At 34.9% G+C, this 14,302-nt stretch overlaps 2 protein-coding genes across 2 annotated transcripts in view; one reads left to right on the top strand and one right to left on the bottom strand.

The window, feature by feature from the left end:
• LOC118746085 (ribonuclease Oy-like) overlaps positions 1-14,236 on the top strand; it is a 91,574-nt gene extending 77,338 nt beyond the window's left edge. The window contains exon 3 of the mRNA XM_036479850.1: positions 11,498-14,236. Coding sequence (XP_036335743.1) covers positions 11,498-12,425 — 928 coding nt within the window. The 3' untranslated portion in view covers positions 12,426-14,236. The remainder of the gene's footprint in view (positions 1-11,497) is intronic.
• LOC118746084 (serine protease inhibitor 28Dc-like) lies at positions 4,741-7,446 on the bottom strand. Its single transcript, XM_036479849.1, has 2 exons — positions 6,850-7,446; positions 4,741-6,041 (listed from the first exon to the last, which is right to left on the bottom strand). Exons 1-2 carry the CDS (start codon positions 7,425-7,427, stop codon positions 5,081-5,083), a joined length of 1,539 nt encoding a protein of 512 aa, XP_036335742.1. The 5' UTR covers positions 7,428-7,446; the 3' UTR covers positions 4,741-5,080.
• Positions 14,237-14,302: the final 66 nt, after the last annotated feature.

The following is a 14,302-nucleotide window of genomic DNA, read 5'->3' as shown; positions in this document are numbered from 1 at the left end:
CTACTTAGCGCACGGAAAATGATATTCTGCTGTAGTGTCCTCTGCTATTGTTCCACTTCGACTGTCCCCTCTTCGTATGACCGATGACAGCTGTGGTTAAAGTCGTACTCCCAGTGTTGCCACCTGTTTACATACATAATTATGCAAATGAAGTCAACGAAAGACTTTAGACACAAACTTTTATTGTACAGAAAATGAAATTTCTTTCCATAAATGGAGAGTTCACCCTAATGATAAATTAAGTTGAAATGATCCAGCTTTCCTCTGACTTAGAGTTAACAATAGTGGCTCTCACTGAAACGATTTTTCATCCAACACGTAAAGTTCTCAAACCTTTTGTTCGCATTTTGTTTTAAAGCAGAACGTTCCCCAGACTTTCGTTGTTATTTGCTCCTCCTTAAAAACGTTCCCGAAAGTTTCGTTCTCATCCTGTTCTTCTTGAGAAAGTTCCCGAGAGTTTTGTTGGCATTTTGTTCTTTTTGAGAACGTTCTCGAGTTTGTTTTCCGATTGGCTCTTTTGTGGGAACGCTCTTGACATCACGTTTTGTTCTCGTGCAGAACTAAACCAAAACGGGAACGCGTTCTCGGTCTTTGCTTCTAACCACTGCACCACAGCGGCAGCGAATTAAGAGAATTAGGTAATTGAAATATGTGTTGCACTTGGCTGATGTCACGTTACGGAATAATCTGGATCGACACACCGATCAGATTGTTGGAGGGACTAGGAGTTACCGGCGGCTGTGTGTTGTTGGGGTGCGGTTATGTCCGTCTGTGTGTCTATTGTTGTGTTGTGTTGGGGTGTGGTTATGTTAGTGTTGTTTTGCTCGGGCGAACTCCAGTGTGCCGTGGTCTACTGCCGGTGAGTTCTTAAACCCGAGCAAGTGCAGAGGTGGCTCCACCCATTGCAGGTATTACACCTGACCGAGGTGGAGTTAGGGTGCAATCGTCTCTGGCATACGCAGCAGGTGTATGTTTCTGGCCCCGGGTTTGACTCAATGCCAGCCCTGAGAAGAAGAATACGGAACAGACGTAGTCCCATATGGGAACAACGTTTGAGCGATTTCGCCGACCTAAACGGGGTTAGATCGCCGAAACAACAGCCCCCTGGTCGGGTAAAACCCGAGTCATTCCGGTACGTTGAATCGGCTGTCGTGGGAATGCAAAATATTCTGTGCACACGTTTAGTAAATATGTACTCATACATTGCCAATGGATGATTTGTTTTGGTTACATACCTTTTATATTACTGGACCTTTAAATTAACTTTAGTTTCAGGATTTTTTATTCTTCACTTATTTCTTGCTAAGTATGTCAAAGTTTTGATAATTATTCAGATTGAATTTAAATTTTCAAACAGGTTACAAACAACATTACTATATCGATGGCTGAGTGGAAGATCGACATATCTCGGCAGCCAGTACTAAAACGCCGTATTTCAGAAAACTTTTCAAGAACGCCTTATTTCAGAATTTTATTGAAAAACATCCTATCGCAGAATTTGGTTGAAGAACGTCCTGTCTCAGAATTCGGTTCAAAAACGCCCTATCTCAAACGTAAATATATTGAAAATGTGCTGAGATAGAGCGTTTTTGAAACGAAGTCTGAGATAGGGCGTTTTTCAATGAAATTCTTAAATGGGGCGTAACAGCCTGTCAAAAATTAAAATTCCATTTGCTCGGCGCTAGCTTCGCATTATTGTGGAATGCTCCATACAAATTTTACGGGCTTGAGGATTTTTGACAGTTGTTTGGCTCGCCAATTTAGGGGCGGCAGTTATTCGAAAGTATGTATATACTTCCACGTTGGCTCCATTTTATTTATGTGCGCTTGCTGGTTTATTGTTTGTTTCGTGTTTTAATTTTTTTCATTAATTCGCGTGTAGTTAGAAATTTCTTCAAAGTTTTCGCTAGAGTACGTTCACGTATGACATAATCCGAAACATGTGTTTTTACGTGCCGAGTAAAACGATATCGTAAGTGACGATTCGAGCCCAAGTTTTGTTGTGCATTTTGGTTTCATTCGAATTTTTCTTCTCGTGGAATATCTTCCCACCCGGCCTCTGGGTTCTTATCCCTCACAGAAAATTTCCAGTAGATATTTCAAATGGATCGCAAATGTAAGTAACGAACTTCTTTAAAAGCTGTTTTGTGGTCAAGTTCTTACGAATATTTTTAATATAGGTAGGAATTAATAACATGTGGTTTACTTACTTGAAATTAAACTATATTTAGTCCATGTTAAACATGAAAAATTGTGTAAATATGACTTCTAGTTTATTGCATTACAAAATGTTGGAAAGGGTACATTTGGCTTAGAAACTACTAATGAAAATTATACATTGTATATGTTGGTATCTATGTCAGTCACTTAGAAAAATCATTAAAATTAGAACAGGCGATGTCTACACATACGCAGTATTGACAACAATCGGTATCAAAAAAAAATCTAAACTATAAATACCCAATAACCATTGGACTTGGTTAACAATTTGAAAAATATTGGAAAGCCAATCTTTTTTTTTTGAGTCTCACCTTCGAACGAATGTACAATGGGATAGTATTCGATTCGAGAGCTAGGCCATTCTCCAGCAAAACGGAACCTTCATTATCCAATGTATTTTCCCTTCGTTATGAATTCGAAATCCAGCTCATTATCGAATTGAAGTTTTATTGTGTGAGAGTGATTGTCTTATATTTCAGTGATCGGACTTTAAAAAAATTATGTGTGGTAGTATCAGGAAAAAAATGTGGTAGATTTCAAAAAAATGTGGTAGATCCTGGATTTGGATCAAGCTTTTTACAAAAATTCTGCAAGGTTTCACCAAAATTGCAAACTTTTTAATTGAAGTTGCTAAAAATTGCGTTGAGTTTTGGCAATTTTTTCCCTTGACAGTGTAAAGCAGGTTCCCTTTATATTAAGATATTTTTCGAACATATTTTAAAAGATTTCTGCAACCTTGCGGAGGGCTGCTAGCTTTTCTTTATATCACATAACAACAGCTAATTAGGATTTGCCGATTTTGACAATTCTCAAGTAAAATTAAACAACGCCTCAGAAACCTTAGATGCACTTAAATTTGCTAATACTTTCACAAAAATTGCCGTTTTTTAACATTTTCTCTCTTAATTCTTTTTATAAATCATATATTTTGCAATTTAACACAATAAAACCACGTTTCTTGCCGAAAAATTGATTACCGAGAAAATTTACTATTTTACAGTTTATTTTGTTCGGCTTTGTTTACTTTTACTTGAGAAATTTTTATCGTTGCCGGGAATGCGGAATCTTGTGTTATATCTTTCTTGTTACCATATAGTGTTTAGTATTGGACCATTTTTGCTCTTAAAATTACGAAAATTATGTCAAGCAAGAGTAAAAGTACTCAAAAACGCGAATATGTGGTAGATTTCAGACCTTGAGTGGTAGATGTGGTAGATGCCCAAAAAAGCGGCAGATCTACCACAATGTGGTAGAAGTCCGATCACTGTTATATTTCCCTTCAAAAAATAAGCTGGATTTTACTTTCTCTCTTGCTACTATGGTTTTAATTTTTTTTTCGAACCCACGAGTGTATTTCCAATTTACTCTGAACGTTGGAAAACTAAGGTTGGTTATGAGTTTGTTCTCAGTTCGATATTCATATTGGATATCGAAGGTCTTTTTCCAACGTTCGCCACAATGTTTATTAGGTAATATCTACATTTATATACATACATACATATCTTGCATTTAGCAAAAAGACGTAACAACATCGTAACTGAAATGGAAAAAGTCGTGACTCATAATTTTTTATTTCTTTCATAATATGATGTGGGAGTTGTAATTCGATGAAAACCATCATATCAATCAAAAACTGAATTTTGAAATTTTTATTAGTTACGTTTTTTGTATTTCAGCGACAATGTTTGTTACGTCTTTTTGCATTTCAGGTGACGATATGTACATACATACAGATGCGATCATCTAATTAGCAACGAAATTCAAAATGATATTGTTTGCAAATTATGTTTATTTATTATTTTTAATAATTTTCATTCAAACTATAATTCAATCTGTAACAGAAACCACAATAATAAAAATTTAATAGATTGCACAAATTGCAAAATAATTAATCAAACTTCAAAGAATTTTCATTAAAACTTCACAATTTTTAATTAGATTATTTAAAAAATTTTCGGGTATGCAGTTTCGTAGCCCATTCAATTGTAGTATAAGAAAGTGGAAGTTTCAAGTCAGAATTTTTTTATGTGGAGGGAGTTGCTATTTTTTTCATATAAAAAAATTTATCTTGTGTTTTATGGAGAAAATGCGCAACACCCTCCACAAAAAAGATCTAAAAAATCAACGGTAATTTTTAACGACTAGAAACTGGAACTTTCTTATACTACAGTTGAATGGACTACAAAACTGCATACCCGAAAATTTTCTAAATAATCTAATAAAGTTATTTTTAACTTAAAATAAATCATTTTTGTTCGCTTGAAAATCTCGTGCACTTATGCACATACATACTACATATGTACATGCATATGTATGATGAGTGTCTAATAAGTATTTTTTTTTTAGTTTTTTGGTTTAATTTATCTTCAAGACGAGCAGCATCTTAAAAACTTCAAAACATCTTTTAAATATTTTTAAAAATTACGCAAACTTTGAAATCATCATTATATTTCCAGTACATTTGGGGTTTGTGTATTTCCGGTTTTGGCTCCTCATGTAAAATAATATAGAGTGGAAATACATATCACCTTTTGATTACAAACTCCTTATATTCACATGTGCATATGTGCATGTAAATATGGCTACTTTAATATAGAAATCCGGGTTTGTATAAGGTTCAACATCGTTTCAAAAATCAAAGAGAATGTAAAAGCAACTATCACATAATGAAAATATAGTCTGTATTAAAAAGTGTTTTGAAAAATGCTAGGCAGGGCCTTATATATTAAAGTATCTCAGGGGTATTTATCTCATTAAATACTCCTCGTATGTTACAGTAATTTGTATCAAGAGGAATATGAAGACTTGTAAGGATAAGTTACAATAAAAAATTAGTTTACTTAGCAATAATTCAATTCTATCAGAAAGAGGGCGAGGGAACATTAATTATACCATAAAATAGTGGTAATTTCGTAGGATCATGGCGAACTAATAGTAAAAATGGGGTGTCTGCGCGGAATAGCACGCTACCACCAGATCGTTTTAAATACGTGACAGTTGCCGCTGCCCCTTCAGTGCCATCCTCATCGACGACAAAATCAACTTTGTGTACTATATCACCCACAAAAAGGTCAGATAGTAAATTAGTACTTGCATTTCGGTTGCTAATCCATTCTTCCAGCAGTTGTTCCGTCGAAGTAAGCGGCGCATGCGCAACATTTACCGGTTTATCAGTTGGAAATGTGATAGTATGTCTTACACGTGGCCAAGTTCTTTCAGCCAAATCACTTCTTGGCACTTCACTAATTCGTTCCTTAGCAAATATATTGTTAACTCCGAGTGCGCGGAATATATTTTTCATATCAATATTTTGCGTTAAATGCATTTTCGGGAGTGCAAATATGACATTCTGGTAAACCATTTTAGATATCATTCCTTCAATTTTGTCCGCATTTAAGGCTTTTAACAAATTACTTAGCTTATTACGACTAGAATTTTTCGGTTGTATTATATACATTGTAGTGAAGTTGTTTATATATGGCATACCGAGTATACCGCAGTCATGTTCTACCGAAAAATAGTATGGGTGAGCGCCTGCTGTTGCCATCATTTGCACTTTTATTGGATTTCTTTGCAAGCCGTCTGGATAGAAATTATCGATGACAGTAGCGCCTCTAATAAAGGGGTTTACCCAAAAGCCTTTAAAATACAACGCACTTGCAATAATTGCGTTGGTATCTGCAGAGATGTTTTCTGTTACGATTCCAATAATTTTGCCAAACGTTTTTTTGAAAATCCAATCATTAATGAAGTCACGCGCTAGTGGTTTGTTCAAATCCAATGGGATTACGTCACACTTGTAAATGGAGTAAATAACGTCCCTGAAAAATAGTAAATACAAATAAACATTCACGCATACACGCATATTAGGGCGGTCAGTAAAATAGCAACATCTAAATTTTGTATGGGGCACCCCTTTATTTTGGTCTACGTACACATATATACATACGTACAGATATCCAAGGAAACTTCAAAATTTAAAAAAAGTTTAGGGGTCGCTACTATGTTTTGAAAAAATTTATTTTTGTTTTGAATCTCAAAATTTTGACTAAAAGTAACTCGAAATCTGATAACTTTCACATATTATTGAAACCATGATAAAAAAATAGGAAGGCAGAACCGCTGAGAGTAATTTTTCAAATTCTTGACGTTTGCAAGCAATTTAATTTTAAAATTTTACACACAAACTCACACACACATTCTCATTTTCAATCTTAAACAACAACTTTGAACAATTCCTTTTTTTACTCTCAATTTTGTTTGATTCTAAAATGTTGGCAAACTTAAAAAAAAATCATGGTCAACGAATTGAGAGAACGGTTTTACCTTACTATGTGTTTATCATGATTGAAACTTATTCATAAATTCGCTGAGTTATATACGGTGAAAGTTAAAATTTTCTCTAATTTTTGCTGTTTTTTATTTAATTTTTTTCAAACCAGGCAGCGACCTCATTTTTTTTTTTTTTAATTTTGAAATTTTCGTAGATACCTTTATTTTCTACGTACACAAAATAAAACCTGATGTTGATACTTTTAGGACCACCGTAATACTTATGTACAAAGAAGAAGAGGAATACTTATGTACTTTAATAAATTAACAACATAACATACATACATACATACATACCTATAGAGCGGATTCAGTTCGTAACCATTTTTCACAAACAGCCCATTTACAAGTTTTATCACGCTATTTACCGCACTCCCACGCTCCTCACTGATATTCGGCTTATTTCGAATATTGAATGCTACGTTCGTGTTCCGCCAGTTATCGTGGTTGCGCGTCAGCAGAGAATCTGAATTTTCTTGCATTTCCTCCATCATAGCTCCAAATTCGGCATGGAATGAGTTAGAGGCATCTCTCAGTGGTGGCACATCCAAGCCAAAAATATGTCTTAAGTCTTCATATTTCTTGCCTTTTGATCCCAACAATAGCATTGCCATGGACGACATTATGCTCACGGGTGAGAAAATTGAAGTTTTACCAAATTGCACATCGTCGTTCAGTAGCAAGCCAACATCATGTGCGAAACTCAAAATGCTTGAAGATACCAGTTCCGCTGTTGCCCTTCTCACACCATTTTTTGCTTCAAAGACCGAATTACCAGCATCTGAATTGCTGTTTGGCACTCCATCTGCATTAACTTTAGCAAAAATGCACCCTGGTATGCAAATTGCAAGGATAAAACAGCGAGAACTTATCATCGATAGCAGTATACAACACAAAACACACAGCACTTAGTTGTTTATGAGTACATTACGATCAAAGCTTATATTCACAATGGGAAATTCCGGCTTAGTCAGACACGGTTGAGCTGTCAAACAGGTCTTTCCCATTATCAACCAACACAGCCATCTAAAGCCAAATGTCATTTCACGTATTTCAATCTGAGCTTTGTTTGGTCAGTACAAATAAGTGAGCTTGAAATGTAATAGATGCCTAATTTCAGTGATATTAAATTTAGGTATTGTAAATGAATTTGAATTAATAATAATATTTTTATCAAATTATATATATTTTTTTAGTTTGCGTCCAACAAACACACGATGTAACTTAAGCAGCAACCAAAATATTTGCCCTTGTGGTTGGGTTGAAAAATTAGAAAAGAGCAACAACAGCTTACATTGGGCATAGATAAATCAGTGTTTTGTACGATACTGGCGCAGTTCAAATATCACTGAGCTCGAGAACTAACTATGATGAGGAAATATGGGGATCTACGAAAATTTTTTTACATAAATCCTGATTTCAAAATAAAAAGGACTGTTGATTAAAATTTATTACGCCATAATGGAAATGAAAATATATTTTTATTCTTTTGCTTTCGCTTTCACTTAAGTTTTTATTTTGAAAGATTCGGTAAAATATTAAACTAACGGCAAAACAGTATCTATTAATTCTGCATCTGACTGCAGTTTTTATGTAAAATTTGCCCTGAATAGCAAAGTAGAATAGTTTTCGGTATGCATACATATGTACGTACACACATATGCACATATATATATATACTAGCTTATACCCGCGGGTTTCACCCCGCGCTTTTATACAAATATGAAAAATAATTTAATGATGATAGATTTTATTTCTGTACACATTTCGTTATAGCTCGTTATTTTTTAAGCGAGTTAAGGTATTTAGGCCGTTTAAAACTATGAAATTATAAAATCTCGTCTGCGCGCTAGGCATACGAAAGATATCAATCCCTCTAAGTTTACCTTAAAATGGTTCCAGGTATACGACGCGTGAACGTGTAACCTTCTTGGAGGGGCCACGGCGGGTTCTAATATTTCCAACTCAAATTTAGTAACCTGGCCTTGATAAAATACCACTTCTCATTACTGTAGCAAATGCCTAAAGAGACCTTTAGATTATAAGGCCGAACCCGGCTCTCCCTTTTCCATTTAATGAAATTTATTCTGTCAGTGCGGCACTTATAAAATAAATCTCCATAACAAATTTAAAATACTTCGAGAGATTTTCTATCCTTCCAGAGATATGTATTAAGAAGTTTTTAGTATGTATGGGAGGCGACATGCCACCTTTTTTAATAACTCACATTTTTTCCATGAGCTATTGATACAGTTTGTATACACAACTCCATACCAAGTTCCAGTATTCTTCCAAAAACACTTCCAGGGATATGTGGAAAGAAAACGTAAATTTGTACTGGAAGTGCCACGCCCCTTTTTCTTATAACCCTAATCTTCTTCCATGAATTTAGAATTGATTTTACATACCCCAGTACCAAGTCCCAGTACTCTACCATGAACACCTCTAGAGATAAGCAGTATAAAAAAGTGAATTTGTACGGCAGGAACCATGTCCCCTTTTCGAATAACGCAAATTCTTCTCCATGAGTATGGAATTAATTTTGTATACACATCTCGGTGCCAAGTTCCAGTCCTCTGCAATAAACACCTCCAGAGATATGCAGCATAGAAAAATCAATTTGCATGGGAGTTGCCACACCATCTTTTCCAATAACTCTCATTTTTCTCCATGAGTATGGTATTATTTTCACATACATACATATCTATTTCCATAACAAGCTTGAGTTCTTTACCCCAAACATTTGAAGAGATATGCAATATAAAACTTTCGGTTAGTATGGGAGGTGCTACGCCTCTTTTCCAAAAACGTCCATTTTTCTCCGTGAATATGAACATGATTTCACACAGTGTTGGCAAACTGTTAATCTGATTAACGATTTAAAATTAACGATTAAAATGTTAATCGCGTTTGACGATTAAAGTTAATTAGTCGTAATCAGCTGTACGATTAATGATAACATTTTTTAATCGATAATCGCTGGCTTAATTAATTTAAAACAATAATCGTTAATCCAATTAAAAATAAAATCTGATTAATTTGTCTAGTTTGTCCGAGTTTGAAACCAAACACCAGTTATAGTAATTATTTTGTGTTTTACGCTTATAAAAAGCACATAATATAACAAAAAATTATAATTATTGTTATTAGTAATACATAAACTGGGAACCTTTACAAACCTAGTTTGTAAAACGTTTGTTGGTATATATCTTAATGAAAATGCACACCAAATTGCTTAGATTGATGAGGAAACCCGACTTAGCCATACCGGATTAACTTGCTTTGTGTGCACAGGGAAATTCCAGCATAACTTAATTAATCACCAAACCTACTTGATCAAATTAAGAGTTAATGATTAAAAATTATTTTTTTAATCGCGGCTACGATTATCTGTTTAGCCAGATTAAAATTAATTATTAATTAATTATGATTAACCGTAATCAGATTGAATTTAATCGAATTAACTAACTGATTAAAACATCAATCGATTAATGCCAACATTGATTTCACATACATATCACTATACCAAGCTTCAGTTCTCTCCCACAAATACTTCCAGAATATGAAAATTCCAATTTGTATGGGAGGGGCCTTGAGTTATCGGACTTACTTTCAGTCTAAGACCATCCTTCCTAAATCCGTAGTAAGTGTACTAAATTTCGTTCTGATCGGAAAACCGGTTAAGAAAGTAGCCTATTTTTCAATCCAGGTCATAAACCATCTTTGAGCAAAATTTCAATTTCAAACAGGTGGCAATTCTTAAAAAGTAGCTTATTTTCCAGTCTAGGTCATAAGCTATCTGTGTGCAAACTTTCATGCAAATCAGTTCAGTCATTTACGCCTATTAATATAATTAAACTTTCCTAATACGTGATAACTCTTAAAATAGTAGCCTATTTTCCAACATAGGTCATAAGCTATCTCTGTGCGAAACGTCATGCAAATCTGTTCAGTCGTTTCCGCGTATTAATTAAATTAAAACTTTTTTAACAGGTGGCAACTCTTCCAAAAAATTAGCCTATTTTCCACTGTAGGTCATAGGCTATCTGCTTGCAAAATTTCATGCAAATCCGTTCAGACTTTTCCGCGTATTGATTTAATTAAACTTTTTTAACAGGAGGTAACTCTTAAAAAAAAGTAGCCTGTTTTTCAACCTAGCTCATAAGCTATCTGTGTGAAAACTTCCATGCAAATCAGTTCACTCATTTCCGCGTATTAATTTAATTAAACATTTCTAACAGGTGGCAACTCTTAAAAATTAGCCTGCTTTCTAAACTAGGTCATAAACTATCTGTTCGCAAAATTTCATGCAAATCCGTTCAGTCGTTTCCGCGTATTAATTTAATTCAATTTTTTTAACAGGTGGCAACTCCTCCAAAAAAATAGCCTATTTTCCACTGTAGGTCATAAGATATCTGCTTGCAAAATTTCATGCAAATCCATTCAGTCGTTTCCGCGTATTAATTTAATGAAACTTTTTTAACAGGTGGCAACTCTTAAGAAAAGTAGCGTATTTTCCAATCTAGGTCATAAGCTATCTGTGTGCAAATTTTCATGCAAATCCATGCAGTCGTTCCCGCATATTAAATAAATTAGACTTTTTTAACAGGTGGCAACTCTCAAGAAAATAGCCTATTAACCAATCTGGCCCATAAGCTATCTGCGTACAAAATTTCATACAAATCCGTTCAGTCGTTTCCGCTTGATGATTTCCCAAACATCCAAACATACAAACTTTCACATTTATAATATTAGTAAGATATAGGCCTTTAATTTCATAAAAAACAGAAAATTTAAATCGGCTAACTATATCTACAGATAATTTAGTGTTAGTCAAATGATACAATTCAGAGCATTATTTTTACATTCGTAAGCTTGTGTTATCATGAAAAAAAAAAATATTTACTAAGCTGAAAAGTAATTAAAATTTTCTATTTATTCTCAGCTCTACAATTGGCAAAAGCTCGGAATGGTCGTTCGGTGATAACGGGGACACATCAAGTACTGATCTATACAATGACGGCGATCTTATCAGCAACGAACTGTCACCTTTCTTTAATGAAATTTCTTCTGATGAAGATTCAAACACTGAAAACGAGGGCGGAAACCTTGACTGGGATGTATTGATATTTACCCAGCAATGGCCGGTCACCACATGTTACCACTGGAGAGAAGAGGATAGCACGCACGCATGTATTTTACCTGACAAGAAAGAATTTTGGACTATTCATGGCGTATGGCCAACGAAATTGGGCCATATGGGTCCTAGTTTTTGTAACAAGACTGCTGATTTTGACTTGAATCAGCTCGAACAGATACTAACAAATTTAAAAACTTATTGGCCAACAATTGACGGTCAACAAAAATTGGGGTATTTTTGGGAGCACGAATGGTTGAAACATGGCACCTGCGCTGTAACCCTGGAAGAGCTAGACAACGAGTTGAAATATTTCAAGCAAGGATTGGCTTGGCGGGAGCAGTTCTTAATGTCGAATATCTTAGGAAAAGCAGGAATACACCCAGATTCGAATAATACAGTAGTTGCGCTGCAGACGGCTTTGCTTAAAACACTAGGAAAAAACCCCTCTATACATTGCATATACGACAACAAGCGGGATATGAGTTACCTCGAAGAGATTCGCATTTGCTTTAACAAACAACTCGAGCTTACTGATTGCGACGGTGTCTTGCCGGGTGACGCCGTATCAATCAATTATCCAGGCGGAACAGTTATCACAAATTGCCACATATCAAAGCCCATACATTATCCTAGCAATATGCCGCCATTATTAAGAATGCAAAAACCTGATTGGAAATTTCCTGTAGTAAACACCTACAAGTTGTTACAATTCATTATGTGGTTTACGCTGTAAAAAGGCAAAAATTTCGAAGAGGTTTAAGTGGAACAACGGCAAGATCATTCAAGAATGGGCGAATTTTCATATAAAGCATATAATGTATTTAAAATTATTGTAATTTGGAAATGAAAATTATGAGCTACCGTTTATATACGATTTGATTTAAGTGAGTGCATGTACGTACATAGGTAGATGAAAGAAATTCATATATTTTTAATAATGCAAATGTATAGACCTTTTTTGAATGATAGCAATTTTTTATACATAAAACATAAGGAACATAAAACGTAATTACGGGATTTAGATAATTGAGAGATACTTTCTACATGACGGTTAGCACATATCTGTGGTCATAAGCAATAACCGCCTAAGTCGACTTAAAAAGAATTGAGTTATATATGCTATCGTTTTCTGCAACTACTATTCCATGTGTATGTGATACTCCCATCTCGTTACCTAGGCTATTTATAAAGTTATAGATGAAAATATTTTGGTTTCCCCATAAGGTTAACATTACAATCCAAATCTTTAAAGCGTTTTTTCTCGAATTCGGGGTTTTCAACTTAGGCGATTGTTGCTTATTACCACAGATATTAACTTCGCGTATATTAGTACATAATATCTAAATAATACATTTAAAACGATGCAGGCTTTCAAGCCGTCGTAAAATTAATTTAATAATTTTCATTGCAATTTTATGGGTCGATTATGAATAGCAACGCAACCTTAGTTGAGTTGCCGAAGAGCAACGCCACTGAAATGAAAATGTGTATTACCCTGCAAAAATCGCGACTACTCCATGCATGCGTGTAAAGAGTACTCCCTAAGGACCAAGGAGTACTCCAAAATTAACCACAATTCATATAAAAAATATGGTCCAATTAACATTGCGATGTCCTAGGGCAGGACCATATACTCCATGCCAGCATTACATCAGAGTAGCACAAAACTACTCCAACATATTAACAATGGCATTATTGTTATATTTTTTCGTGTGTACACGCTTTTGTTCTTCACATCTCAAATGCTTTTTCGAACCTAATAAAAACCAAGACAAAAATTAAAAATTACATGTTGCCTCTGACGGCATTCGAACCCGAACATGCTGGGAGCTAAGAACTAACAGCGAGCATCTCTACACGTTCAGCTACAGCCAGACATGCAAATGTGCTTTCAAATGATCAACTTCAATCACATTTCGTTAAAACACGAGCAGTGATCGGATAACAAACAATAAGCTGCCGCAGAGACACGAATTGGTCCGATACAGCATGACAGAGGAACACTGTTGTAAGTACTCCAATTTACCACAAATAGACTACATGGTCCAACGATTTTTGCAGGGAATAAGCTGCCGCAGAGACACGAATTGGTCCGCTACAGCATGACAGAGGAACACTTTTGTAAGTACTCCAATTTACCACAAATAGACTACATGGTCCAACGATTTTTGCAGGGTATGAACAGCAAATATAGTTACGTGCTACAAAGTTGAATATAATCGAGTTTTGAGGGAGCAGCAACAAAGATTTGAATGTAAATAAACCGTGGAAAGTTTATAAAAATAAATAAATTTTCAAAATCAAAATTTCCGCGGCAACCACAAAAATGCAGATGCCAATAAGGCAACTCGGTTGCCAGCTTTCAGTTGCCAGGTGCCATTAGTAATACAATTTCAGCCACTGGCAACGCAACTGAAGTTCGGTTGCCATCCATAAGCGACCCATTAAATAGATCTTTTAGTTTAATATAAATACATATTTGACAATAGTATATAGAGAGATTAGTTTCAATAAAATAGCATATGAACAAAACAACACAAAAAACTTATTAACTGAAATGGTGAAAAATGAATCCACAATAAAAAGAAACTTCCGAAAAGTCTCTCTGTT

The sequence above is a fragment of the Rhagoletis pomonella genome, unplaced genomic scaffold (genome assembly GCF_013731165.1).
Source record: "Rhagoletis pomonella isolate Grant_MI unplaced genomic scaffold, Rhpom_1.0 Rhpom_scaffold_00010, whole genome shotgun sequence".
Taxonomy (NCBI): Eukaryota; Metazoa; Arthropoda; class Insecta; order Diptera; family Tephritidae; genus Rhagoletis; species Rhagoletis pomonella.
The sequence above is the reverse complement of the archived record's forward strand: the minus strand, read 5'-3'. Positions and strand labels throughout refer to the sequence as shown.

What these genes read in the sequence shown, in the direction of transcription:
- LOC118746084 (XM_036479849.1), bottom strand. Translation starts at nt 7,427, where the DNA reads ATGATAAGTTCTCGCTGTTTTATCCTTGCAATTTGCATACCAGGGTGC. An exon ending in GAACTGAATCCGCTCTATAG is followed by an intron (nt 6,042 to 6,849) that starts GTATGTATGTAT and finishes ACTATTTTTCAG; the next exon opens with GGACGTTATTTACTCCATTT.